Source organism: Monodon monoceros, unplaced genomic scaffold, assembly GCF_005190385.1.
Source record: "Monodon monoceros isolate NGI ecotype Baffin Bay Population unplaced genomic scaffold, NGI_Narwhal_1 Super_Scaffold_5, whole genome shotgun sequence".
NCBI classification, from domain to species: Eukaryota; Metazoa; Chordata; class Mammalia; order Artiodactyla; family Monodontidae; genus Monodon; species Monodon monoceros.
In genome coordinates this window covers 11,521,510-11,546,822 of record NW_021703782.1, presented here as the reverse complement: position 1 = coordinate 11,546,822, position 25,313 = coordinate 11,521,510, and the positions used below count along the sequence as shown (strand labels likewise).

Below are 25,313 nucleotides of genomic sequence, written 5' to 3'. Positions count from 1 at the left end.
TTGAGAGTGAAAGGGCTGCTGCTAATTGTTATCCCAGGACAACAGCATAAACCAGGTAAACCCAGGTATATGTCACTCTTCTTCCAAGGGGCTTGCGTTGAGTTCTCTTGTTCTCCGATGAGCTCGGAAGGGGAATGACCCAGTGGCTGCTCTCCGGACCCCTCCACTGACCTGCAGGGAATCATAGCGGGGAACTGCCTGATTCCGTCCTTTGCACAAGAAACAGTAGAAGAAAGTGAGATGATTTGGAGGCAGCAGATAATGGATACCATTGATTGGAGTCTGTGCCCCAATACAAGCCCTGTACACACCATTTCTAATCCTTACGTCAACCCTGAAGACAGCTGGGCTTGTCCTCATGCCATAAATGAAGAATGGGAAGCCCAGAGATGCCAGCTGACTTGCCTAAAGCCACAGAGCTTGCATGTGTTAGGGCTGATCCACGCTCTGGGCTCGTGGCACTCTCAGACCACAGAATAAGGAGCACTGTTGGCTTTCGAACAATCAAAGAGCGTGCTCATGGGAATTCCCTGGCAGTGTAGTGGTTAGGACTCTGCGCTTTCACTGCCGAGGGCGCGGGTTCGATCCCTGGTCGGGGAACTAAGATCCCACAAGCCTCGCGGCATGGCCAAAAAACAAACAAACAGAAAAGAGTGTGCTCACAAACGCTGCTCGGTGCCCAGCATCCAGGTGCTTACAAATATCCCAGATGCGGTCGCCCACCTGCAGTTTGCGATGGGGCGTTGGGCTATCCAATCCCCAAGAAACAGAAATATTTTGGTGTTCAAGCTTAATCTTGTCCTTCAACCCAACTTTTATTTAAAAGTGATTTTTCTGCACTGTGAAGGGAGAAAGTGATCAGATAGGGACTGTCTGTCACCAAGCAGGAGGCTGCGTCCAGCTGGGGAAGATGCTCACTGAGATGCTGGTGTGCCGAGTATCTCTGCTCTCCCAACAGAAGCACTGGATTGATGGCCTTGATGTCCCCCTGCATCCCAGGGGGGGATTTGGACAGCAATCAAAAGGAGTAACTCATGCCGTGCACTCATAAACTGAACTTAATCCCTCTTCTGGGAGGCCCTTTCCATGCATGCCAGATTGTGCTACGCAAGCTGCTTCCAAGGTCTCCTTGCCTGGATCTGGTTTTTTCCCATTTCCCTGAATCGCTTTGGCACGGCCTGCTATGAGGTCCATTAGATTCAGCTCTTTACAGTCTGGCTGGGAAACACCTCGGGCAGATGGCACTTTTTGAGGAGAAGCAGGGACAGGGCAGATCAAACAGTTGTTCAGAGTCGGGGTTGCTGCTCTGTGCATTGTTTTTTCCTTTATGGAGATCATCCAAGGAGAAGCATGAGGTATAATGGAAAGAATTTGAGGCTCAACTTCTTGACAACACATCTTCACGGAGCCGGGAATCAGGAGACCTTAATTCTGACCTCGACCCTCCTGCTTATTAGCTCAGGCAACTTGCCCCACATCTCGGTCTTGGTTTTGTCAATTGTCAGAAGGGCCTGGATCGACCTTTTTGGTTTTTTTTTGGTTTTTTTTTTTTTGCGATACGCGGGCCTCTCACTGTTGCGGCCTCTCCCGTCGTGGAGCACAGGCTCCGGACAGGCAGGCTTAGCGGCCATGGCTCACGGGCCCAGCCGCTCTGCGGCATGTGGGATCTTCCCGGATCGGGGCATGAACCCGTGTCCCCTGCATCGGCAGGTGGACTCTCAACCACTGCGCCACCAGGGAAGCCCTGGATCAGCCTTTCTTGCCTAATAGGGTCGCTGGAAGGATTTGGTGAGATGGCAGGTATGACGTGGCTTGGGCAGGTTATACAGGAGGAGAGGTGGGCCCTGCAGCCCCGTTTTGCTCCTGATGGCCAAAACTTTTTACCGTGACACCTGGATCCTGAGACGTTTGAAGGGCTAACTTTGTTTTGTGGGGATTGGTTTCAGCAATCATTTCTCATTTCATTATACACCTCTTCTCTTTTTCTTCTTTCACTGGGAATCAATTAAAATGGTCAGCATAGCTCTGAAATGGCATTTTCTTTGACATTACAGAGGTACATCCTCACCAACGCCCGAATTTCTTTTCTGACCGAAAGCATTCATCTCTGTTTATTGGAGAGTTCCGCCACCCCCCTCCCCTCTGGACTCCCCTTCACGAAAACATATTTTCCATCTTACTTTGGAAAAGGAGGGTTCGCTTTGCTGAATTTTATATCCTGCTCAGTGGGATGTTCAAAATATCTGATCGTGTTCTCTCTTTACAGTGTAGAAAACGGTGCTTTTAATGAATGGTTGGCTCAAAGGACAGGTAAAGGTTCAACACACAAATCTTTGTTACTGGGGGATGGATGGGAGTCCGACACCTGATCCCAAGCTCCGGGTGCGGGCTCTGTCTGGGACATAGAGACGGTTTATTGAAGTTCCCTCATTTTGCAGTGGGGAAACTGAGGCCCAGGGGTTTCTGCACGTCTGTGCCCTTTCTCCCTAGTGCACGCTTATATCTGTGACTAGCGCTGTTTATGTGCATTTTAGTTCGCTACCAACAGCGAGCTCTGGTGATGGCGAGAGAAGCTTTCCCACTGCACAAAAACTCAACTCTCAGAAAGAGCTTACTTTCCAGAGGATAACTGAAGATGGTCTTATCATCCCTCTTTGAAATGTGAATTTTCATTACATGGCAAGGCCTCTTAATGAAACACAAACTGGAAACGCTGATCAATAAAAAAGAAATAGGTTCTGCTAATGTCGGGGGTTGGTAAGTTCTCACTCTGTATTTTCTAGATCCTTCCGCTTTTGCAGAGGGGCTTTTAAACGTTTCCATCTTAGTTCTGAGAGAGTCGGGGATCCGGAAGCCACGTGCTGTGTGACGTTTCTGCCTCTCTGACATAAATCCTCTCTTTCCACTGTCTCCTTGCCAGTTAAAAGTGACCTCTAGCCACTGATGGCTTTTCCATCCATGATTGTGCCAGAAAAATGTGATTTTCCTGATAATTTTCCCTCTTCGTGGATTGGCTCGACCCAATTTTCCCTCTTCGTGGATTGGCTCGGCCCTTTCTTCATTTTCTTTGCCCTTAAGGCAATTTGCAAAAAAGCCGTCTGTTGTTCTTGCTTTTTCTTAGGAATTGCATCAAGAAAAGATGCCGAATAACAGAGCCTTAGCAGTTTAGGCTTCATTCATTTATTCTTTCATTATTTATTTATGTATGAATACATGTGTTGGCTTACACAAACCATATTGACTCTTTAAAAATTAAAAAAATTATATATAATTTATTTACCATAAAATTCACTCTTTTAAAGTGTACAATCTTTTTTATTTTTAGGGTATTCACGGAATTGTGCAACCATCACTCCTATCTAATTTCAGAACATTTTTACTACTCCCCAAAGAAACTCCGTATCAGTTAGCAGCTGCCTGCCATTTCCCAACCGATGGCAAACAGTAAAACAGAAAGTTCTCTATGGATTTGCTACTCTGTGGACATTTCATATAAATGGAATCATACACTATGTGGCCTTTGGTGACTGGCTTCTTTCACTTAGCATGATGTCTTCAAGGCTCATGCATGTTGTAGCATGTATCAGTCCTTTTCTCCTTTTTATGGCCAAATAATATTGTGCTGTAGGATATACTATATTTTGCTTATCCACTGATCAGTTGATGACATTAGGGTTTGTTTCCACTTTTTGGCTTCTGTGAATGAATAATACTCACTCGTGGACAAGTTTTTGTGTGGACATATGTTTTCATTTCCCTTGGGTATATGTCCAGGAGTGGAATTGCTGGGTCGTGTGGTAATTCTATCTTTAACTTTTTGAGGAGCTGCCAAACTGTTTCTCAAAGTGGCTGCACCAGTTTACATTCCCACCAGCAGTGTCAGAGGGCACAAGTTTCTCCACATTTTTGCCAACGCTTATTACTTTCTGCATTAGGATTGTAGCCATCTCTAGGGGTGTGAGTGGTATCTCATTGTGGTTCTGACTCTAGGCTTTATTTCAAGGCCGGTCCACTTGTTCGCTGACCCTTAGTCACCCTTCTCTTGATCCATGATGTGAGAACTTGGTTTTGAGTATGCTTTCCTAACCCTGCATGGGGACATCTGATGTGAAAAGTACAAGGATGTTCGTAGAGATGAGAGAGATTAATTGAAATTAGGGCTGTCTGCCCCCACACAGAGGGTACTCTGGGATTCACTGTCTCTGGGGTTCACTGTCCCTGGCTGGCTGGAATGGCCACCTCCTTTCCCTTCGGGCCCCCCTCTGCTCCTCCAGACGCACTGCTGTCTCACGATGGGCCCCAGAGTGAATCCTGTTTTGTGGTTGTTTACGACCACCCTTCATTCTGCTTTATGGTGGGTGGGCAGGTAAATGGTCTTGTGCCATGGAGGGAAGTGGCTAGTGGCTTTGTAGCCTCTTTGCTCCAATGTCCTTCTTCTGACACCTTCTGTAGCCTGCCAGGCTGGGGCAGTCTCAGCCAAGGACCGGGGATCTCCCAGGCCCGTCTGTTCCTGCCTCAGATGGGCATCCCCCCTCTCCCTAGGCCAGGGTAATAAAACTAATCACATCCTGCATTTATAGCTTGCAGAGGCTTTACTCACAGCTGCTGTCTCCTGGGACCCTCCCTCTCCCTCTGTAAGATCGATAGGGTGGGGAATATCCCCCACTCCCCATGAGGAAATTGCAGAATAGAGAAGTTAAGTGACTTGTCCAAGGCCACCCAACTGATAGAAGGCTGAATGAGGACTCAGACCCTGGTCGTCTGGCTCCCTGGACAGCACGTGTCCTGCTTAGCGTGTTGCTGGGGGCCTCAGGTGTGATGCATGGTTTCAGTATGTGCACTGGATCTCAGGCGACTCCATCCTTGCTTTCCGGATGCTTCTGACATAGGGATGAACACCTCATAAAACTGCGAACTGAGAATGGTGCTGGGTGCCTGGGGCTGCACTGATGTGGGCGGGGGGAGGGAGATAACAACGGAAGGATGAGGTCCTGCCCAGTGCCATCACAGTATTGCTCTGTGTAATCTCTGTGGTTTCCACCACTACAAAACCCTGTTCTTTCATCCATACAGTCATTCACTCATTCTGTTGGTCTTTAGTAGGTCACATGGTAGGTCCTGGTCTAGCCATTAGAACTGCAGATATGGGCTCTATTCTTTTTTTAAGATTTATTTATTGGGCTTCCCTGGTGGCACAGTGGTTGAGAGTCTGCCTGCCAATGCAGGGGACACGGGTTCGTGCCCCAGTCTGGGTAGATCCCACATACCGCGGAGCGGCTGGGCCCGTGAGCCATGGCCGCTGAGCCTGCGTGTCCGGAGCCTGTGCTCCACAACGGGAGAGGCCACAACAGTGAGAGGCCCGCGTACCGCCAAAAAAAAAAAAAAAAAAAAAAGATTTATTTATTGATTTAGACTGCACTGGGTCTTAGTTGCAGCACGCAGGATCTTCTTTGCGACATGTGGACTTCTTAGTTGCGGCATGTGGACTTCTTAATTGTGGCATGTAGACTTCTTAGCTGCGGCATGTGGGCTTCTTAGTTGAGGCATGCGGGTTTCTTTGCTGCGGTATGCATGTGGGATCTAGTTCCCTGACCAGGGCTCGAACCAAACCCCCCTGTATTGGGAGTGTGGAGTCTTACCCACTGGATCACCAGGGAAGTCCCTGGGCTCTATTCTTAAAGAAGTTGCCATCTACTGGGGAGACCCACAAAGAAAGGACCCACTGGATCACCAGGGAAGTCCCTGGGCTCTTTTCTTAAAGAAGTTGCCATCTACTGGGGAGACCCACAAGGAAAGGATTATCATAAAATATGATCGTTTCTAGATGAAGGCTCAGGGGCAATAGAGAAGAAGAAATCTTGACAATCTGCCAGAGACGGTCAGGGGGAGGCTTCCCTGAACAGGTCTGAGACTTGAGGGCCTTAAAGGACCATCATGATTTTGCCCTGGAGTCTGATTGTGGGGTGGGCAGCAGGAGGGGGTGTCCAGGCAAAAGAGAGGCATGGGTGAATGGACTGAGGCATGTGGAATTTGGTAAATAAGAGTCTGGTATGCTTTAGAATGTACGAGTACATTAGTTTTGCTGGGTATAAAAAAAAGAGTTTCGGAGGGAAGTGTGTAGGGGGGAGTCTGGAGGGAAGGTGAGTGGGAAGGGTGAGGGTTGTGGTGAGGGCCTGATACCCATGTGTGTCATCCTGTGGGTGGGGCGGGAGTGGTGCTCCCTGTTCCCTGAGGTTGAAGGTGAGCCCTAGTTACCTATTTTTTTTCAGCTCCTCTCCAGTCCCTAGCCCCTTCTGTTTACCGTCAAAGTTCAGCGAGAACTCTCACAAACAGTGCCAAGAGACTCCGACTGTGAGAGTATGTGGCCCAGCATGCAAGGGGGGATTTAGGGCGGAGGACTCTCCTTTGCTAGAGAGACAGGTCCTGGAAGGCTGGAGGAGGGTGTGACAGAGCCTTTGTTGTGCAAGGGCAGCTCTTATGGAGTGTGAGTCTTCGGGGCAGGGAAGTTCTAGTGAGGTACATGGAGGGAAGGGGTCTTGGACTCTGAATTTGGCCTATGGTGGGGTTTTTTTTTTTTTTATAATTTTAAAATTTATTTTTAAAAATAAATTTATTTATTTTATTTTTTGGCTGCATTGGGTCTTTGTTGCTGCATGCAGGCTTTCTCTAGTTGCAGCGAGCGGAGTCTACTCTGTTGTGGTGTGCAGGCTTCTCATTGTGGCGAGCAGGGGCTACTTTTGCTGTGGAGCATGGGCTCTAGGTGTGCGGGCTTCAGTAGTCGTGGCACATGGGCTCAGTCAGTAGTTGTGGCTCGCTGGCTCTAGAGCGTAGGCTCAGTAGTTGTGGCGCAGGGGCTTAGTTGCTCCATGGCATGTGGGATCTTCCTGGACCAGGGCTCGAACCTGTGTCCCTTGCATTGGCAGCCACATTCTCAACCACTGTGCCACCAGGGAAGCCCCCGGCCTATGGTGTTTGAGTTCTACCTTCACTGCTGGACAGTAGTTTCCATTTTCAGAGGAGTCACACTTTTTTTTTCCCTTTCCTTCCTTCCTTCCTTTTTAAAAAATTGTAGTAACATATACATAACATAAAGTTTGCCCTTTTAACCATTTTTGAGTGTACAGCTTAATGGCATTAAGTATATTCACACTGATGTGCAACCATCATTCCCATCCATTTCCAGAGGTTTTTCATCTTCTCAAACTGAAACTCTGTACCCATTAAACACAAACTCCCCCTACCTCATATAAGTGGAATCATACAGTATTTGTCCTTTTGTGACTAGCTTATTTCCCTTAGCATAATATCTTCAAGGTCCATCCATGTTGTAGCATGTGTCAGAATTCCATTCCTTTTGAATAATATTCCATTGTATGTGTATACCTACATTTTAAAATCTACTCAGTGGACATTTGGATTGTTTCCACCTTTTGGCTATTGTGAATAATGCTGCTATGAACATGGGTATATAAACATCTATTTGAGTCCTTGCTTTCCATTCTTCTGGGCAGGTACCCAGAAGTGGAATTGCTGAATCATATGGTAATTCTGAGCCACAGTTTTCTGATCTGTAATATGATGTTTCAAGGTTACTGAGGTGACTTAAATTTGATAGAGGGTACAAAGTCCTGAGCATGTGCCTGGCTCATAATAAATGTTAAGTCCCTTCCTTCCTGAAAGGCCCCTTCCATCCTTTCCTGAAAAGTTTACCTTTTAAAACAAAAGCCATTGAAACTATTTTGATGAAAAATTTCTCTCCAAAGTTAGTGCACAGTTCCTTCTAAGTGGAGGAAACAGAACGTAATTTAACCTTGCTTTATGGCCCAGGGTTATTATTTTGAGTCCATGTCTTAGCACTGTGCTCACCTTCAAAGTGGTGGGCCTTTGACAACTCCCACAAATGGTCTCTAGCTGTTGGAAATATTTGTCTCTGTTTCATCATTCTCTGCCTCCTCCCTTCCTGTCCTCTCTCACTTCCTGGTGCTGTTAGTGTACCTGACTGTGGTTGTCACCCTCCCTCATTTAAGTTCACATTTCAAGCCTTCCTTCTGCTTGGGGACCAGATGATTGAGATCCTCATAATTCTGTGAAAGTAGGAAGATACAGACCCTGAATGAGGATCTATAACCACCCCTCCCAAGGGCAATTTATTTTGATTGCATGGAGGTCCTTTATGGACATTTGGTGGAGTTTGAGTGAGGGGGTCAATGGCCAGATTTAGATACTGAGGTGTCATTGCCTCTGGGAAAGTCACGCCAGGGAGGAGGTGAAAGCCAGGTGAGTACTCTGCCAGGACTGAAGGGCAGGTGGCCAGCTTCCATCTGGACAGTCTCAGAAGGCTCCCTGGAGGAGGGTGAAATGGACCTAGTTGGGGAAAGAGGAGGTGAAGAAATGTGTGAGAGAACCTGCCTCCCTCCTATTGAGAATCAAGGGAAGCACAGAGCTAGGAAATGGGCCACTGGCTGCCCCTCAGGCTCCAGGGCCACCAGGCTTTGAACACTTCTTCACTGTAGGACTGATCATCTGACATCTGACCATCTCCATCCTAATCCCCTCACTTGTCAAGTCTGGCATTTACCATAGGAAATATTAGCGTTGTCTTCATTTGGTCTCTTTTGGTATCCGATATCTTATGTGTTTCCCAAAGGCATTTTGTTCAGTTGTGGAAAATGTGTTGAAACTGCTCTCTCTTTGCCTTGAACCTGCATCTCGCATGAGGTCTCGGGGCTGTGGAATTTGAGCAGGAGCGCTTGGGCTGGCCCAGCAAGTACTTCAAAGTCTCCCTTCCTGATGAGTAAGGAGCCAGAATGCCAGTTATTATCACTGTTATTTAACATTGTTCTGGAAGTCTTAGCCAATGTAACATGACAGGAAAAATAAGAAGAAGTAAAACTGTTGGAAAGGAAAAACAAAATGACTGGTATTTGTTAGATGGTTTACCTTAAATATTCACAGGAATTAACTGAAGAAGATATTGGCTCTAAGAAGAAAGTTTATTAAGATGACCCAGTATAAAAATATGTATTCAAAATTAATAGCCTTCCCATATAACAGAAATAACCAATTGGAAAATATAATTTAAAAATCCCATTCACAATAGCAACACAAAATATAAAGTAACTAGGAATTACAAGAATACATTTTTATGTTTTGGTCCTAAGAGAAGACTTTAATAAATTTTAAAAAGTGCTATGTTAATGAATAGAAAGACCTAATACTTTAAAGAAGCAGATTCTTTAGAGATTAATTTATAAATTCAGTGTGATTCCAACCAAAACTTCAAAATGTGTTTTGTTTTTGTTTTTTTTGGACACCTGACTGAAAGATTCTGGAGTTCTGGTGGAAGAATTAATATGTAATGAGAACTAAGAAAAATTTTTTAAAAGCATAATGAAGAAGGGGAGGAGACCACTACTGGCTTGATATTTTAAAAAATATAATAATTTAGGTGGTATGGTACTAGCTCCAGAAGAGACACATACATCAATAGGAAAAAAAAAGAAAATCCGTTAAGTGCCAGCTGTATTTAAGTATTTAATGTATGAAAAAGATAACATTTCAAACTCATGGTGAAACTATAATATAGTTGCAGTATTATGCTGGAATAGTTAACTATTTGAAAAACAAAGAAGAGTAAGCTCCTCAAATCATATGCCAGAATATCTTCTAGATTTGGGGTTAGAGTTAAGTTTAAACAACAAAGTCAAAAAAGAACCAGAAAAAAATACAGCCAAAGAGTCATAGGAGATATTTCATCAAAGGCAGAAATCAGAAAAGATGGAGACACTTGACTACGTAGAAACTAAAACCATTATCAGAGTAAAATAGTTAAAAGAAAAACAAGAAGTAGGAAATTTTATTTGCAATATATATATGACATAGGGTTGATACATTTAAAATATGAAATCTTAACATTTTAATAAAAAGATGAATGCTTTAATAGCAAAAGTAAAGGGTATGAACGAGGTATTCACAAAAGAAGACATAATTCTACCACTAAATTTATGCAAAAATATTCAACTGAAATATTAATAAAAGAAATACAAGTTAAAATAACAACAAGCTAAGTTTTTGTCTACTAAATTTTCAGATGTTAAAAAGAATTCTAACATCCAGTGTTGTGGTGAAATGGGCACTCATAGACTGCTGGCAGGTGTTTACATTGGTATGGCCTTTCTGGAGGACAGTAAGGCACTATCTAACAGGAGCTTTAAAAACTTATGAGCAAAAAATATTCATACCCCTTGACCCAGAATAATCTATGTGCAAGCATTTAGTTCTTTGTTTCTTTCTTTTTTTAAAAATAAATTTTATTTATTTATTTTTGGCTGCGTTGGGTCTTCGTTCCTGCGTGCAGGCTTTCTCTAGTTGTGGTGAGCGGGGGCTGCTCTTTGTTGTGGTGCGCGGGCTTCTCATTGCAGTGGCTTCTCTTGTTGTAGAGCACGGGTTCTAGGTACACGGGCTTCAGTAGTTGTGGCACGCGGGCTCAGTAGTTGCGGCTCGCGGGCTCTAGAGCACAGGCTCAGTAGTTGTGGTGCACGGGCTTAGTTGCTCTGCGGCATGTGGGATCTTCCTGGACCAGGGATCAAACCTGTGACTCCTGCATTGGCAGGCGGATTCTTAACCGCTGCGCCACCAGGGAAGCCCAAGCATTTACTTCTAAGGATGTTCACTGCAACATTATTTATGAGAAAAAATTAGAAACAACCTAAGTGACCAAAATAAGTGATTGGTTAAATTATGGCCGCTTCTAGGACAAAATATTACGGAGTCATTAATAAACCAGTGTAGGAAATATTTGTTAATATGGATATGTTCACAATATATTGATGGAGAAAAGCAGGTCTTGATCACTGTGTCCAATTTGATTCTACTTTTTTTTTTTAAAGAGTTTAGTGGAAAAAAAAAAAGAGTTTAGTGAAGTACAATTTATACTATAAAATTATGATACTGTTTTCATAAAGAATATATATGTGTGTGTATAAGTGGGTAGGAATAAAGATTTTATAGGCACACACCAACATATTAATAGTGATTTGGGGTGACGGAATAATAAAATGTTTTTTCCTCAATTTTTTCTGGTTTTCCAAGTTGTTGGCATTTAAGTGCTTTCACACTTAAAGGAGTTTTATAAAAAGAAAATTCCCTTGGAGCTGTCCTTTTCATCTGGGTTGCTGTCTCTTACCCCTGTCATTCCTGGGAAGGAAGAGAACATAATGTGAGGAAGTATTTGAATTTATGTACAGCCGTGTGGGTGGTCTTTGTGTAGGACCTGAACGCTCCACCATCGACACAGTTATAAAGTGTAATTAAGGCTCCCTGAACAACTGGGTCCCTTATCAAGCTTAAACTTTGTTGTCCAGATACACTGGCTGTTAGTCAGAGTCTTATTAATCGGGGGGAAAAAAGACCCATTGAATAGCCAGCCCTCAGCCCCAAATGGGGAGCACATCATGGTACAAGGGCCATGGTTCAGACTCCAGAGATGTTATGTTATGTTTTTGAATTCAGTTCAGGTTCCTAGGAGGAAAACACCCATCAATTATGTTGGCTCTAGATAGATCCCAGTCAACATATGACATCACCAGCTCTTATTTCCCTGCCCGCTTTTATTTGGAGGGGATGCACGGAGAATTGTGCAACGTTGGAATAAACAGAACAGAGCCCAAATTCCTTGTGCTTTTGTTTCTGGGTTGAGCTCCAGTCTGATAGCTGCTGTTTTCTTCACCATAAACAGTGAGGCTGTGTCATAGCAGCTTTGTACAAGGGAGGAATCATTGTTCAGTTGCTAATTAGAATCCAGTGTTTACCACAGTTCTTGTTTGAACTAGGTGCTCTCGCCTTTATTATGTTATTTGGTGTGTGTCCACATGTGACGTCGTGCATTAGAGTAGGTGTGAACCTCACACTACTTCAGTCCATATTTTCACGGAAAGGTTATTGTCATTAGATCATAGGGTTTGTTTGTTTATCTACTTCAATAGGAGTGCAAACCTGACCCTGTTTGATGAAGTTGCTCATTGTTCTTTCCTGTTATTGACAATGACCTCGGGCTGGAGCATTTTGACATAGTTCTCCACATTATGTATGTCAGTACGTATGTATCTGTCGGTCTGTAATTAGGAAGCTGCAAGTCCTTGAGTTTCTCATCGGGTTCCCTTCCCAACAAGGAACCAGCAGGAAGGAAAACAGACCCAATCTTAGCACGTGAAAGCCTTGTGGTGTGACTTTTATTTTTTCATGATGTTCCGAACAGCCCTGTAATCTCTTATTTTTGGCAGGCCAGTTCAGAATCTGTGGTCTGGTAGTCCCAGGCAACCAAAAGCTGAGACAAACAGAGGAAGTGTCATTACTCACATGTTTCCCCAGCCACCTCATCTTGGCCTGACACAGCCAGCTGCCACCCCTCTTCGAGGTGGAGCTGTTCAGAGCCGAGTCTGCCCTAGCCCCAGACGGAGACCCTTTTGGTTGTCCCCCCAGCCCCTAGGGTCCCCCCTCCCTCATTACTTTCCTGCATGCTCTCCGTAATTTGTTTCTAGTCTGGAATTTATTTATGGCAGACTTTGTGGTGAAAACTGGGAAGTCTCTTCCATTTTTTTAAAGCAGCCCGGAGTGGGACTTCCCTGGTGGTTCAGCCGTTAAGAACCCGTGCTTCCGCTGCAGGGGATGCAGGTTCGATCCCTGGTCGGGGAACTAAGATCCCACACGCACGTGCAAAGATTGGGTCTGTCTGTTTTTGGCTCTGCGGTGTGGCCAAAAGTCCACAGGAAGTAGGATAGGGAGCTCACCTCCTACCCCTCTGCCCCTATCATACGCATGCAGGCACACACGCATGCATGCACACACATGCACACGCATGAACACACACACACAGGCATGCGCATACCCTCTGGTCATCATCCTGGTACCCAGGGCCTTGTGTCTGGTAAAGGATGTTAATGGAAGGGGGTGTGCTCAGGAAATCTGCCAATCCTCCGTGCCTGTGCTTCCACCTCTTAGGGAACCCACCTCCTGCACCTCCCTGCATGGAAAGGGAAAGGGGAGGACAAGGTCATGCATCCCAGCCTGGAGTTACCACAGCCCTTAGGGTTTTGAAAATACAAATAGTTTCAATATTCTAAAAGCCTGCCGAGATTCACACTGCAGTGAAGTTTCCAGGGTAAGATCAGGTTTCTTTGCTTGTGATCCGAATGACATGGACTCTGTTAATGATGACTAGTTTGTGTTTTCTGCTCTGCTTGGCCGTTTTTCTTGCGTTTGATTCTTAATGCAAATGGATACATTTCTTCATGCCTAAGACATTCCATTTGATAGGAAGATTGTTTCCATCATGCTGTCGCGGGGCTGGGAGCCGGGTGGGGAGGGTGATTCCCTGGGAGGTGAAAAGTCTATATTTATGTCTCTTGACAGAGGGTCTCTGTGACTCTTCCTGCTCTAGCATTTACTGTCTTTTATTTTACGACCCATGCCTACTTGCTGTATAAACAGGACAGATTTGTTTTGCTTGTTTTAGTCTTATTTAGTTTTATGCAGAAGACCGTTCAGCTAGATGAACACTTCAAAGTTCCAGTCCTTTCTTGTGGCACCGGGAACCTTGGACCTTCTCTCAATAACGTCTTTATCTGCTCCCTTCCCACACTCTGTTAACCCCTCATGGGTCCTCCACCTGACCCTGACCCCCCACCCCCCGCTCCCCCCTGCCCTGCCCCTGCCACCTGGCGCACCAGCAGCCCTGAAGGGTGCCCTCAGCCTCCTAATTCCGTGCCCCTGCGACGCCCGAGCCCTGACCCCCCTCACATTCTACCTCAAAGCACAATCGAGCATATGGAGACTGCCTTTGCGCCAGGACTTAGGCCAAGCAGCCTTATATGCTCAAGATTATACTATTTTACTTTTCAATTCACTTAATGAATGTTTGTATAAGACCGACTCTGCCAGGCCACTCGTATACGCCTTTTGGAAACACCATTTCATAACAACCATGTGAGGAGGTACTGTTATCTCCATCTCACAGGTAAGGAAACTGAGGCCCAGAGAGGGTGAAGGATCCTGAGTTGTATAGCTAGTGGGTGGCAGAGCCCGGGTGCCAACTTAGGCAGTCTGACCCCAGAGTTCATGCTTTTGACCCCTATGCTATGAGGTAGCCATGGTTGCTATACTTATTTTGCAGATGGGGAAACTGAGGTAGGGGGGTGGGTGGTTTAAGTAACTCGCCTAAGTCCCTAGAGATAGTGGCACAGCCAAGATTCATCTCCAGACAGGAGAGCTTGGAGCCAGGGCTCTGAACCTGTGCACGCTCTGTGGGGTTTCCGGCACATTCAGCGTGGACAGTTATAGCCCTGGAGACCATTCCCATACAAAACGTACTGGTTCTAAAAACTTACTGGTGCTCTAACGTTTTTTTCATGAACACGAGTGTATATAGCCGGTGGAGTTGAGGCTCAGTTGTCCGACCAGGGCATTTGAGAGCCAGCCAGCTCGAGGGCCGGTGAAGTCCATGAGAATCCCCAGGACTTCAGATGGCTTAGAGGAATTCCAGGATCCAGACACGTGCGTGAAGCAAACTTTGTGTTTCTCCCACCGGTATGTGGGTGTGAGGTGCCATAAAGCTGGCTTGTCTCCAGGCTGAGACTCAGAATGCCTGTCTAATTACAGGAAACAGAGCCCCCTCCAGCAGTTAGCCAGCGATTTCAACATCTCTTGGAGAAATTCTACATGAGCCTGGAGTTGGAAGCTTTGATTTCTAACGAGTTTGGCTGGAATTTTCACCTTTGGCTTTTCTTGCCTTCTCCCTGGGCCACGGTTTCATCATCCTGCTTCGGAGCTGCCACTTCCTATTAAGTGTCTGTCTGTCTGTCTGTCTGTGAGCATACATGGAGCTGAGAGAAAGCACAGCTTCGGTCTGTGCACTTGGGGCCCAGGGGCCTGGGCTGCGGCCCTGCCTCTGTCTTGAAGGCCTAACAAGGCGCCCTTAGGGGTATCATTTTAGGGCTCGGATTGACAAAGCTAAGAGCAGAGATAAGGGCACAGGAGAACTAAGATGGTGGCCGTAGCCATTTCATCATATCCTGGTTAAATTGTCAGTAACCTCTTTGTACAGCTGGTAGATCTGCTCTCTTATGTATTACTTAGTCCCCTACTTGGGTCTTGGAAGGTGGCCATTTATCTGAAACAGAGATGGCCTAGAATAGTGAAAAGAGCTTTGTTTTTTACTCCCTTAAATAGCAAGCAAATAAAGTGAAAATACCAGCATTGCCTGGGGTGACGTTCCGATGCGTGGCTAGAGGCGGTAGGAAGTGATGATGCTTTGGAATGCAACGTGGTCATCTGTATTATGAACTGTAGTAACTCTGACTCTAGGACCCTCTCCAGAGAAAACCATTTAACATAAGGTGAAAGTTATTTGCATGAATATGTCCATAGAAACATTACGTATGAGAGAGGAAAATTGGAAGCGCTCTATAGGTTCAACATAGGAGAATGGTGAAGAAAGTTGTAATAGATTCTCCTTAGAATAGTTCCCATAAAAAATGGAATTACAAAGACTCTGAGACAGCATGGTATTAAGAAAAAAGCCACAGGGCTTCCCTGGTGGCGCAGTGGTCGAGAGTCCGCCTGCCGATGCAGGGGACACGGGTTCGTGCCCCGGTCCGGGAAGATCCCACATGCCCGTGAGCCATGGCCGCTGAGCCTGCGCGTCCGGAGCCTGTGCTCCACAACAGGAGAGGCCACAACAGTGAGAGGCCCGCGTACCGCAAAAAAAAAGGGGAAAAAGCCACAGTTAAGAGTGAGTGGGCTTTTGATTACACCCACATAAAACATGTACGTGACAGTTGTGGAATATGATATAGAAAAAGATGAACAGTTACGATTAGGATGGTGGGCTTATCGGTAATATTTCATCCTGTTATAAAACAAGTAAAGGAAACAGGACAGGTTGTGGATTCAGACCTGGGATTAATTCTGGTACTGGTACATCACTTTATGTGTCTTTAGTGACTTTTGAAACTTCCCTGGGACTCAGATTTCTCATCAGTAAAAAGATAGAACCATTTCTAAGGGTCTCTGGATCTGAACCTTATCGTAGCCATTAACAGTCTCTTTAAGTGGAGTCTGCCGGACTTGCTTATATCAATAAGCAATTAGTAAAAAAACGCGTGGGCAATTAGTGCCATCGTTGTGCACAAACCATGGAGTCCTTTAAGGATTCCTGGTGGTCAAGCAGTGCTGCAGATTTGTTGTCACCTTTCGCGCCTTGATGATGCCTTGCCTGCAGGCGCTACTCCGCCCATCCACTTCAAGTGAGCGGAGAGCAAACCATCAAGTCCACAGAGGCTGGTTTTGAAGTAAAGCCCTGTCTGGCAAAGTGACTCCACTTCCTTCCCTCCCCATGTCCACCGGTCGACTCTGGGGGGCCCCTTCCTGGAAGGTTGACCCACACGTTGTCTACAGATGGGCTCTCAGGCTCCCCACGTCTGCTTTTGATGAGTCAAGGAGAGGATTTCTGCGCATCATTGGGTCGATAAATCCTCTTAAAGGATTTACACGTTATAAATGACCCTTCATTGCCACACGTAGATTTCATTAGCTCAGCCTTTGATCGTACATGCAAGGAGGCCGTGGGCAAGCTATACCAAGCCTCAAAGAAAAAGGTTTTACGAGGTGCTGACATTTTGACAAGCTCTTACCTGGCGCCCCAAATTGAATTTCAATGACCCACATTGGTTGTATCCCCTCAGCCCACCGGGTTCAGTTCATTAGCTGCCCACTTAAGTGAAACCGCATATGTTTTTGATGATAGAAAAGGGTTTAGGTTTGGGAAGTTGAGGTGCGTGCTATTCGTAGATATGCCAAGAAGGTGATGGTTAGTAAAGACTGTCAGACAAGGCGGGTTGGGATTCGAGCTCTGCAGGCACGTCCCATGGCCCCCATTTCCTCATCTGTGGTGCAAGCATTGTGAACCCACCCCGCCTGCCTGGTTTGAGCATCACACAAGATAAGGCATGTGAGAGCACTTGGTGAACCACTACAGAGCTATACCGAGGTGAGGTTGATATTGTAGCTCTCAAATAAATACAAACAGTGGTATGAGATTATAAAATGGTATGACATTAGAAAATGATTTAACTGTCCCTTTCCTATTTAAAAAAAAATTTCTGGAGGCGTGTATATGTTTCCCTAAAGTGGGAAGCTTTGGTTATGCTTTGTGCTAAATTGTGAAAATGGAATGAAGCCAAGAGGCCTTTCCAAGATCGTCGTTAGAATCAGAACTAACACTGGGTTTGGAATCTGGGTCTTCTCTCTGCCCTGCTCCGCACCTTTCCTTTCTCACCCTCTGTCTCCAGCTCTGATTCCTGGGCTCCCAGGGTTACTACCTTCCAGCAGCCTGGAAGCAAGGGGCAACCTCATTCCGCCAGGCCCAGGCCACGGGAAGGGAAATCTGGTGGGCAGGGGGCATGGGCTGCAGGTGTGGGGAGCTCCAGGCGCCCACTTGCAGCTTCTGGATGGGCAGCTCTTTTGGGGCAGCAGGAGCCACCCTTACAGGTGCTGCAGCATGGGGGTCCCACCTGCTTCTCCAGCTGCTGGTCACGGGGATTTGCCAGAGACTGAAGAGGGCCCGGGTCCCCAAATCCATCCACCAGTGAGTGCTGAGCCCAAGACACAGGAAGAGTTGAGACACAGGAAACTTGCAGAATGCTGTCTGGAAGCAGGGTCCGTGGTGCTGTGGGTAGTCACACTGAGGTGGTAGGGACGGGGTTGGGATGAATCTGGAGCGTGTTCAGGCAGGGGATAGATAGGGGTGCAGTGGGTGTGAAAGGGAGGCTGGGACATGGGGCGTTGACAGCGATTCAGCCCTTTCCAGAGCTTGGTGGGAAGGACAGGGCAGGAAGAGAGCAGTAGCCCAAGGATGGAGCAGAGTCATTCCTATATGTACCTTTTATTTAATGTTGATTTAAAAATTTTTTAAAATATTTTTTTAATGGACTTTCTTTTTACTTATCTATTTTTGGCCACACTGCGTGGCATGTGGGATCTCAGTTCCCTGACCAGGGATCGAACCCATGCCCCCTGCAGTGGAAGCACGGAATCTTAACCACTGGACCGCCGGGGAAGTACCCTTAAGTGAACCGTTTAATGTATTTTTTTCCCAAATAGATTTTAAGTATTTCAGGAGCATGGTTTATTTCCTCCAAAGCTGGCTGATCATAAGATCACTTAAGAGGTTGTTTGTTTGTTTTATAAATACATTTTACTGGCTCCTGCCTCGGCCCTTATTCCCCCCAGATCTGGCTTAATGATTCTACCAGCGATCACTGGATACTGAACGGTTTCTTATGGCTCGACTTACTTCATATGAGTATACTCGTTTAGTTTTAAAAACAAGATTACATTAAAGGAAGTTCGGGAAAGAGAGAAATTAGGGGATGACCCCAGTGCCTCAAGGTTCGAGCAGTTAGTCTGCCTGCGATTGTCAGGCTAATGACACAGTTCTCTTCTCTGTTTATTGAATTATTGAACTACTTGCTGCCCTTATAAGAAGTAAAGGGATAAGACGGCACTTTAATTCTCAATGAGCCACCCCTCCCGGCTTGCTTGTAAGCAGGAGTGGCTGAAGAGGAGCTCTGGAGTCTCCCATCTGGGGTCACAGTTCACCTGTGCCAGCTAAGGCCACGTTATGGCCCACCTTCCAGAGTTCTGCCCAGGGCCTTGCAGGGCTGCAGCCCAGGTGCTGTGACGTTGCTCACCTCCTGCAGGCCGGGCCCTCTGCCCCGTGCGCTCTAAGTAACGTGAGCAGCTAACTCAACCTCACTGTCCCTCAGCTCCTTTAACTGAAAACTCAGGCCACCATGGCTCCTACTGCAGGGGTCTGGTGTGAGGATTGAGGGGGTAATCCAAGGAAGATGCATAGATTAGTCCTGGACACATGGGAAGTACTTGATGAATATTCATTATTTTTGCCATTCCTCGCATCTTCAGAGTCTGTGAATTACACTTGAGTTTGTTGTTCCTTTCTTTGGCCAGGGCTAGCCTAAGGCTGGGGGCCCCTTGCCGGCATGCATTCAGGAGGGCTGGGATGTACCAGTCGCTGTGGTGAGTCTATATGGGGGATGGATGGGATTGCTGTGTGTGACAAGGACTTTGTTGGAGGGTAGGGGTCCTAAGCTGGGTGTGTTAGTTCGCAGAGTCCCGTGGCTGGGCCCCTGGGAGGAAGAGTGGTCCAGTCCTCGAGATGGCCGAGGCCTTGCTTGCTAGAGGCATGTGTGATGTTTGGTCTCTCCTGTGCTTAGTGAGCGCCTTCTGTGTGCCAGTCTTCCTGCTTAATTAATGCTTTGGGGGACACAGAGAAGAGAATACGAATGGTAATTGGTTATATCTGACCAGCACCTGGTAGACTACATCGTATTGAGCGCTCACAAAAATGCAGTGAGGTGCATTATTATCGCTGGCTTGTAGATGAGAAAACCAGGCACAAATTGTTCTAGGGGCTTCCCTGGTGGCACAGTGGTTAGGAGTCTGCCTGCCAATGCAGGGGACACAGGTTCGTGCCCCGGTCCGGGAAGATCCTACACACCGTGGAGCAACTAAGCCCATGTGCCACAACTACTGAGCCCATGTGCTGCAACTACTGAAGCCCCCGTGCCTAGAGCCCGTGCTCCGCAACAAGAGAAGCCACTGCAATGAGAATCCCGTGCACCGCAATGAAGAGTAGCCCCCGCTTGCCGCCACTAGAGAAAGCCCGCGCGCAGCAACGAAGACCCAACGCAGCCAAAAGTAAATGATAAATAAATAAATTTATATAAGAAAAAATGTTCAAGATAGTTCTAGCTCTTAGGAAAATGCTTCCTTGCGTTGTGGGAGAAGCAGTATATTTGTGCAAGGGGAGTAGTTAGCCCTGGAAGCATGTGCTTCAGAGGCATCTTAATACTTCACAAAGGGATTTATGTGGGAGTTTTCCTTGTGAAGGAATATAACTTTGTCTACCTGCTGGTCTTTTTCAGCGTGTTCCTGTAGCAGGCACTCTTCGGAGTAGTTCCCATATTGGCTCATTTACACCTCACTAGAACTCTGTGGCTTAGGTACTAGTATTAGCCCCATTTTACAGATGAGGAATCTCAAGTCCACGGAGGCTGAATATCTTGCCCACAGTCACATGCTGAGGAGGTGGCAGGACTGGTCAGGAGCTCAAGCATTACCTCTCCTATGTGTCCCTCTCCTATCCCCAGGCATAGGTGCTTTCTCTTCCCTTTCTGCCTTTTTTCAGAACGAAACTGTCAGGCTGGGCTCCCCAAAGGCTCTTATCTCTCTACCAACAAAAGCCATTCCCTGCTGACTAGGGCACCTGGCATTTCGCTGAGTAGACGCCAGCCCCGAAACTCAGCGGTGGTTTGTGTCGTTATCTCCCTGATGGTTTGCTTTTAATTCAAGTCCATTAATTTATCTAAGATGGAAATGGGTGAGGCCAACGTGTGCGCTCACACACAGTTAAATGCAGGGCCTGGAGAATGAGGCAGTGCTGATTCTGGAAGGGGAGGCTGGTGATGGGCGGTTCTGATAGTTTCAAGAGCGGCCCCAGGGAGCGCCGGTGGTGTGTGTACCGACTGCAGGAGATTCTAGACCTGCCCCTACAGGGATCTGTGTGTGAGGCTTCAGAGAGGCAGGGGGAGGGCCCGAGCGGGGACCCGGCAGGGCTGACCACCCCCGCATCTTTCTCCTGCTTTACCTGCTTCTCCCCCCAGCAGACCTGGAATGTTGTTCTTGTTCAGCCACCTGAATTCCAGAACCGGGACTGCGGTGGTGATTTTCTAGCATCTCTATGTGTTCTGAGTACGAAGGGCCCTGTGCAAATTGATCAGAAACACTAACCGCTGGCTTTTAAAAAATCTGGGGTCTTGGATTATGTCAGGGCTGACTTTCTAGGTGTGATGTTGTACTCAGGTTAGCAAGACATCACCCCTGGCTGGGGGGGTGTCACTGGGTGGAGGGTCTGAGCATCTGTCTGTATTGTTTCTTACAACTGCATGTAAATCTACAGTTACTATAAGACGTTTAAAAAATAGGGTCTTCTAAATACTACAAATTCCAAAGAGGTCCTAGATTTGAATTTTCCAGGAGCAGCATATTTACGTGGTGTTAACACTTTGCCGATATCCAATAAACGTAACAACAGGGTACCAAAACCACTCAAGGCAATAAAAAGGAATGAAGTGCTGATACATGCGACAGTGGATGAATCTTGAAAACGCTATGCTAAGTGAAAGAAGCCAGACACAAAAGACCACATATTGTATGATTCTTTTTATATGAAATATCCGTAGACACGGATAGCAAATTAGCGGTTGCTTTGGGCCGGGAGTAGCAGAGACGGGAGGGTGTGGGGAGGGGCAGTTGATGGCTATGGGGTTTCTCTTTTGGGCGATGTTCTACAATTAGATTGTGGTGATGGCTGCGTAACTCTGTGACGAGACTAAAAATTGAACAGTTGAAATGAGTGAATTGGCTGGTATGTGAATTATATCTCAGTCAAGCTGTTAAAAAAAAGTAGGGTCCTTTGACAGTTTTAAGAGAAGTTAATAACAGTCCTTTGGAAAGAGCTGGTGTCTTCTAACTACAAGCACTTCCGGACGCTGGTTGGAACCCCTCAGTTCAGGCCGCCGTCCTGGGGCATCTTTTTGGCTGTCTCATAAACCAGGTTCACAGGCCTCCTCCTGAAACCACAGTGGTGTTTCCGATGGCTCATCCCGAGGGAATGAAGACTCGGCGTGTGCCAGATGTTTTGCCAGGTGCTTTCACACGCTTTCTTGAACTTCTTACAGCCCTGCACTCAACGGTAGTTTTTTCATGCCCGCGTTTTATATGTGAAGAGAGGAGGGTACCAAGGAATATACACAGCAGGGGGGTGAAGCAGCAGGAGTCAGAATCAGAACTTGGGGTTCACCAACCCCAAAGGCCATCCTTTCCTGGTCCGATGCCAGGCTGGGTTGATGAGCTGTCCCTCACGTCTTGCAAGAGCGGAGAGAAGTCAACTGTCAGGCAGAAGCCAGGCTCTCGTAGGGACAGATGGCTTAGGAAAATCACCAGGGAAAAGGCCTGTGAGTTCCATGCAAGTCATTTCCAGGCTTTGTCCTCAGAGGAGAGTCTCTGCTCTCTCCGGAAATGAGTATGATGCTCTGCCCTGTTCCCTGGAGCAGCTCTTCCCGGGAGAGCTTCTATTTAAAGAGAACTGTGGGAAAACATGTGGAGGCTTTTCGTGGACACGTTTCTGAGTGTCATTAGCCCTTGGAGGAAATGTGTTTATTTCCCTGAAGCCCTCAACTTTGCCTGTGTCCTGAGTTTTCAAGGGTTCATAACTCTAGGAGCTGCTTTTGGATATGGAGAGAACCAGATATTTTTGGTCAGTGGTAATGCTGTTGTGTAGTAAACAGGACCCTGATGGTAAAGTGGGCATGAGTGAATGGCGGTTTGGCAGAAGAAATCAGTGGGAAAAGATTTGCCCTCAGTTACTGATGCTCAGAGTGGAAGCTCCCAGGGAGCTTATTAAAAGTTCAGGTTCTCAGGTCCCAGCCCAGACCTACAGAATCCGAAAGTCTGGGGTTGATGTCAAGGAACCTGGGTTTTTGGGGTTTTTTTTGCGGTACGCGGGCCTCTCACTGTTGTGGCCTCTCCCGTTGCGGAGCACAGGCTCCGGACACGCAGGCTCAGCGGCCATGGCTCACGGGACCAGCCGCTCCGCGGCATGTGGGATCTTCCCGGATCGGGGCACGAACCCGTGTCCCCCGCATCGGCAGGCGGGCTCTCAACCACTGCGCCACCAGGGAGGCCCGGAACCTGGGTTTTAATAAGCTCTCAAGATAATTTTTATACACCCTGAACTTCAAGGAGCATAGCACCCGATGATCTTACCTATGCTTGGAGTTGAGCAGGAAAATCTGATTGTGTTCCCAGGAGGGCATGTCCTGATCTTGCAGGGTGGCGTGGGAGCTGGAAGGGAGCATTCATTCATTTGTTGAAAATAGGTATTGAGCACTTCCTATGTCTAGGCACCTACCCCCTGCTCTGAGGGAGTTTACATCCCAGCGACAGGGGATGGGAGGGGGAGAATCAGAGAGTAAGGTACGGAAACGATGCAGAAACGACTGCACATGGGGGTGCGACCCTGGGATGGTGACATTTAACCCAATCAGAGGGAGAAAAACGAGATGCCCAAGGAAAGAGCAAGGTGAATGGATTTCCAAAGAAAGAGCACTGCTTGTGCAAAGGCCTGGAGGTCGGGGAGTTGGGCAGGTCAAAGAGTGAAGTAAGGCTGGGGTGGCCTGAAGGTGGTGAGCAGGGGGTAGGTGGCAGAGATTATGTTGGAGAGATGAGCAGGGACCGGTCTTCAGGACCAAGAAAAGGAGTTAGAATTTCACTCTAGAGATGGTGGACAGCTACCAAAGGCTTTTTGGAGGAGGGCAGGTGATGAAACCAGGGGCGTGACTAGGGAGATACTGCCCAAACTGTGATTGCTACAAAGTCAGGTTTTCATCCTTTTTTTTTCTTTTTCTTTTTTTTTTTTTTTCTTTTTGCCAGGGGCAGGGGGACACAATTTAAGAAAAAAACTTGAAATCACTTTGTCAGAGTTTCTATGTTAGTATTTTACAGATGGGACAGACTTGTATTAGAAGTGTATATGCTCATTGCTTTTGTTAGGTACCATTATATGTTATATGTATTACAATACCAGCAATGTATTTACCCATTTAATTACATATGCTACTACTTATAAAAAGTAAATTTTGTCAAAAGAAAATTCAGCCTAGGTGTCCGTATCTTCAGGCATACGAAGCCAAGCTCAGTTGATTACAGTCGAGCAGCGTCTGCAAGATTTGATCCACTTCAGAAATCTGAGCTCACTAGCATTGCCTGGACTGGCATTTTCTTAGCTGAGAACTGCTTCCCTGGGTGTAGAAAATCTAATATTTAGAGGAATGATTCATTGCTTTAGGCATCAAGAGTCCTGGGTTTTGTCTTCTTGGTTATGTAAGTTTGATTCAACCTTGGACACGTCATTTCAGTTTGTATTTCAGTGTCTATGTGCAGAAGATGAGTAATAATAATCATGGTAACTGGGCAAGAGCTCTTCAGGACCTAGGAGAGACAACATGTGCAAAGGCCATGTGGCAGAAGGGAGGAGGCTGAAAGATGGCCTTTGTGTTTGGAGATCAGAGTGCAAGGGGTAGGTGGTCCAGGGTGATTTGTAGAGGTAGGCAGGGGCCAAGCCAAGATCTTGAGGACCTTGTTGGGAACTTTAATTTTTATCTGAAGAGTAAGGGGAAGCCGTTGGAGGATTTAAATTGGGGAGTGACACAAGGTTGACATGCCGTCTCATTGAGTCCTCGTAACAAATGTATGAGGTACGTAATATCCCTATTTTAAACCAGCACAGAAACTCAGGGTAGTGGAGATTAAGTGGCTCACCTTGCTGGTGGGGGGTGGAGGCAAGAAAGAGACTCAGGTGAGCCTGACTCCAGAGGCCTCTGTCCTCCGTATCAGCCTACCTCAATAATAATATAACAATAACCGCAGTTTTAAAATGCTTTGAACTCGTAGGATGAAAGATCTCCCTTAAATTACAAAGTGGTATTATGCCGCAGAAATCCGAGTGGTGATGAGAGAGTGGATATGCCGGGGAACTTCTAAAAGGCCCAGTCTGCATGGCTCCGGTCCAGCATCCTCAAGTTCCTTGCCGTCTGGTAGGGGGCGTCTCACGAGCCAGCTATCAACACAAGGAAGGGCTTGCCGGCTCTGGCCAGCCATCTGACACTGCCATTGTCCGTAAGGACTCATTGTCCTTGAAATGTGCCCGAGCTCTGTGCTTTCAGCGGTTTTGAGCTGGGAAATCAGATCAGGGCAGGTCGTGCGTGGTTTCACTGGAGGAGTCGTGCCGTGCCAAGTTTCTGCTTTCTCCTTCTTGGGTAGTCGGCTGACTTAAGTGGATTCTTAGAATCTGGTTGTAGAGATCACCATCTCAATTTTGAACCCAAGAAGCCCTTGTTCAGGGTCGAAATGGGGAAACAGCTGCTGGCCCGCAACCCTTGAAGCTCCTGTTGGTGACGACGCATGTCTGTTCCTTTCTAGTTGACCATGTGGTTCCCGAGCCTGGGACCAGCCTGCTGGCTGCCTTCGACCAGTGGAGGGAATGGGCCGACAGCAAGTCCTGCTGCGACTACTCTCTGCACGTGGACATCACCGAGTGGCACAAGGGCATCCAGGAGGAGATGGAGACCCTGGTGAAGGACCACGGTAGGTTGTGCTGCCCCAGCGCCTTCTGGGGA

At 46.8% G+C, this 25,313-nt stretch overlaps 1 protein-coding gene across 2 annotated transcripts in view; it reads left to right on the top strand.

Annotated features, from left to right (window-relative positions):
- Positions 1-25,313, top strand: part of DPYSL2 (dihydropyrimidinase like 2) — a 116,652-nt gene that overhangs the window by 59,481 nt on the left and 31,858 nt on the right. For both annotated transcript variants that reach the window (XM_029201621.1, XM_029201622.1), the window contains exon 4: positions 25,117-25,281. In XM_029201621.1, the coding sequence (XP_029057454.1) occupies positions 25,117-25,281 (165 nt within the window). The remainder of the gene's footprint in view (positions 1-25,116; positions 25,282-25,313) is intronic.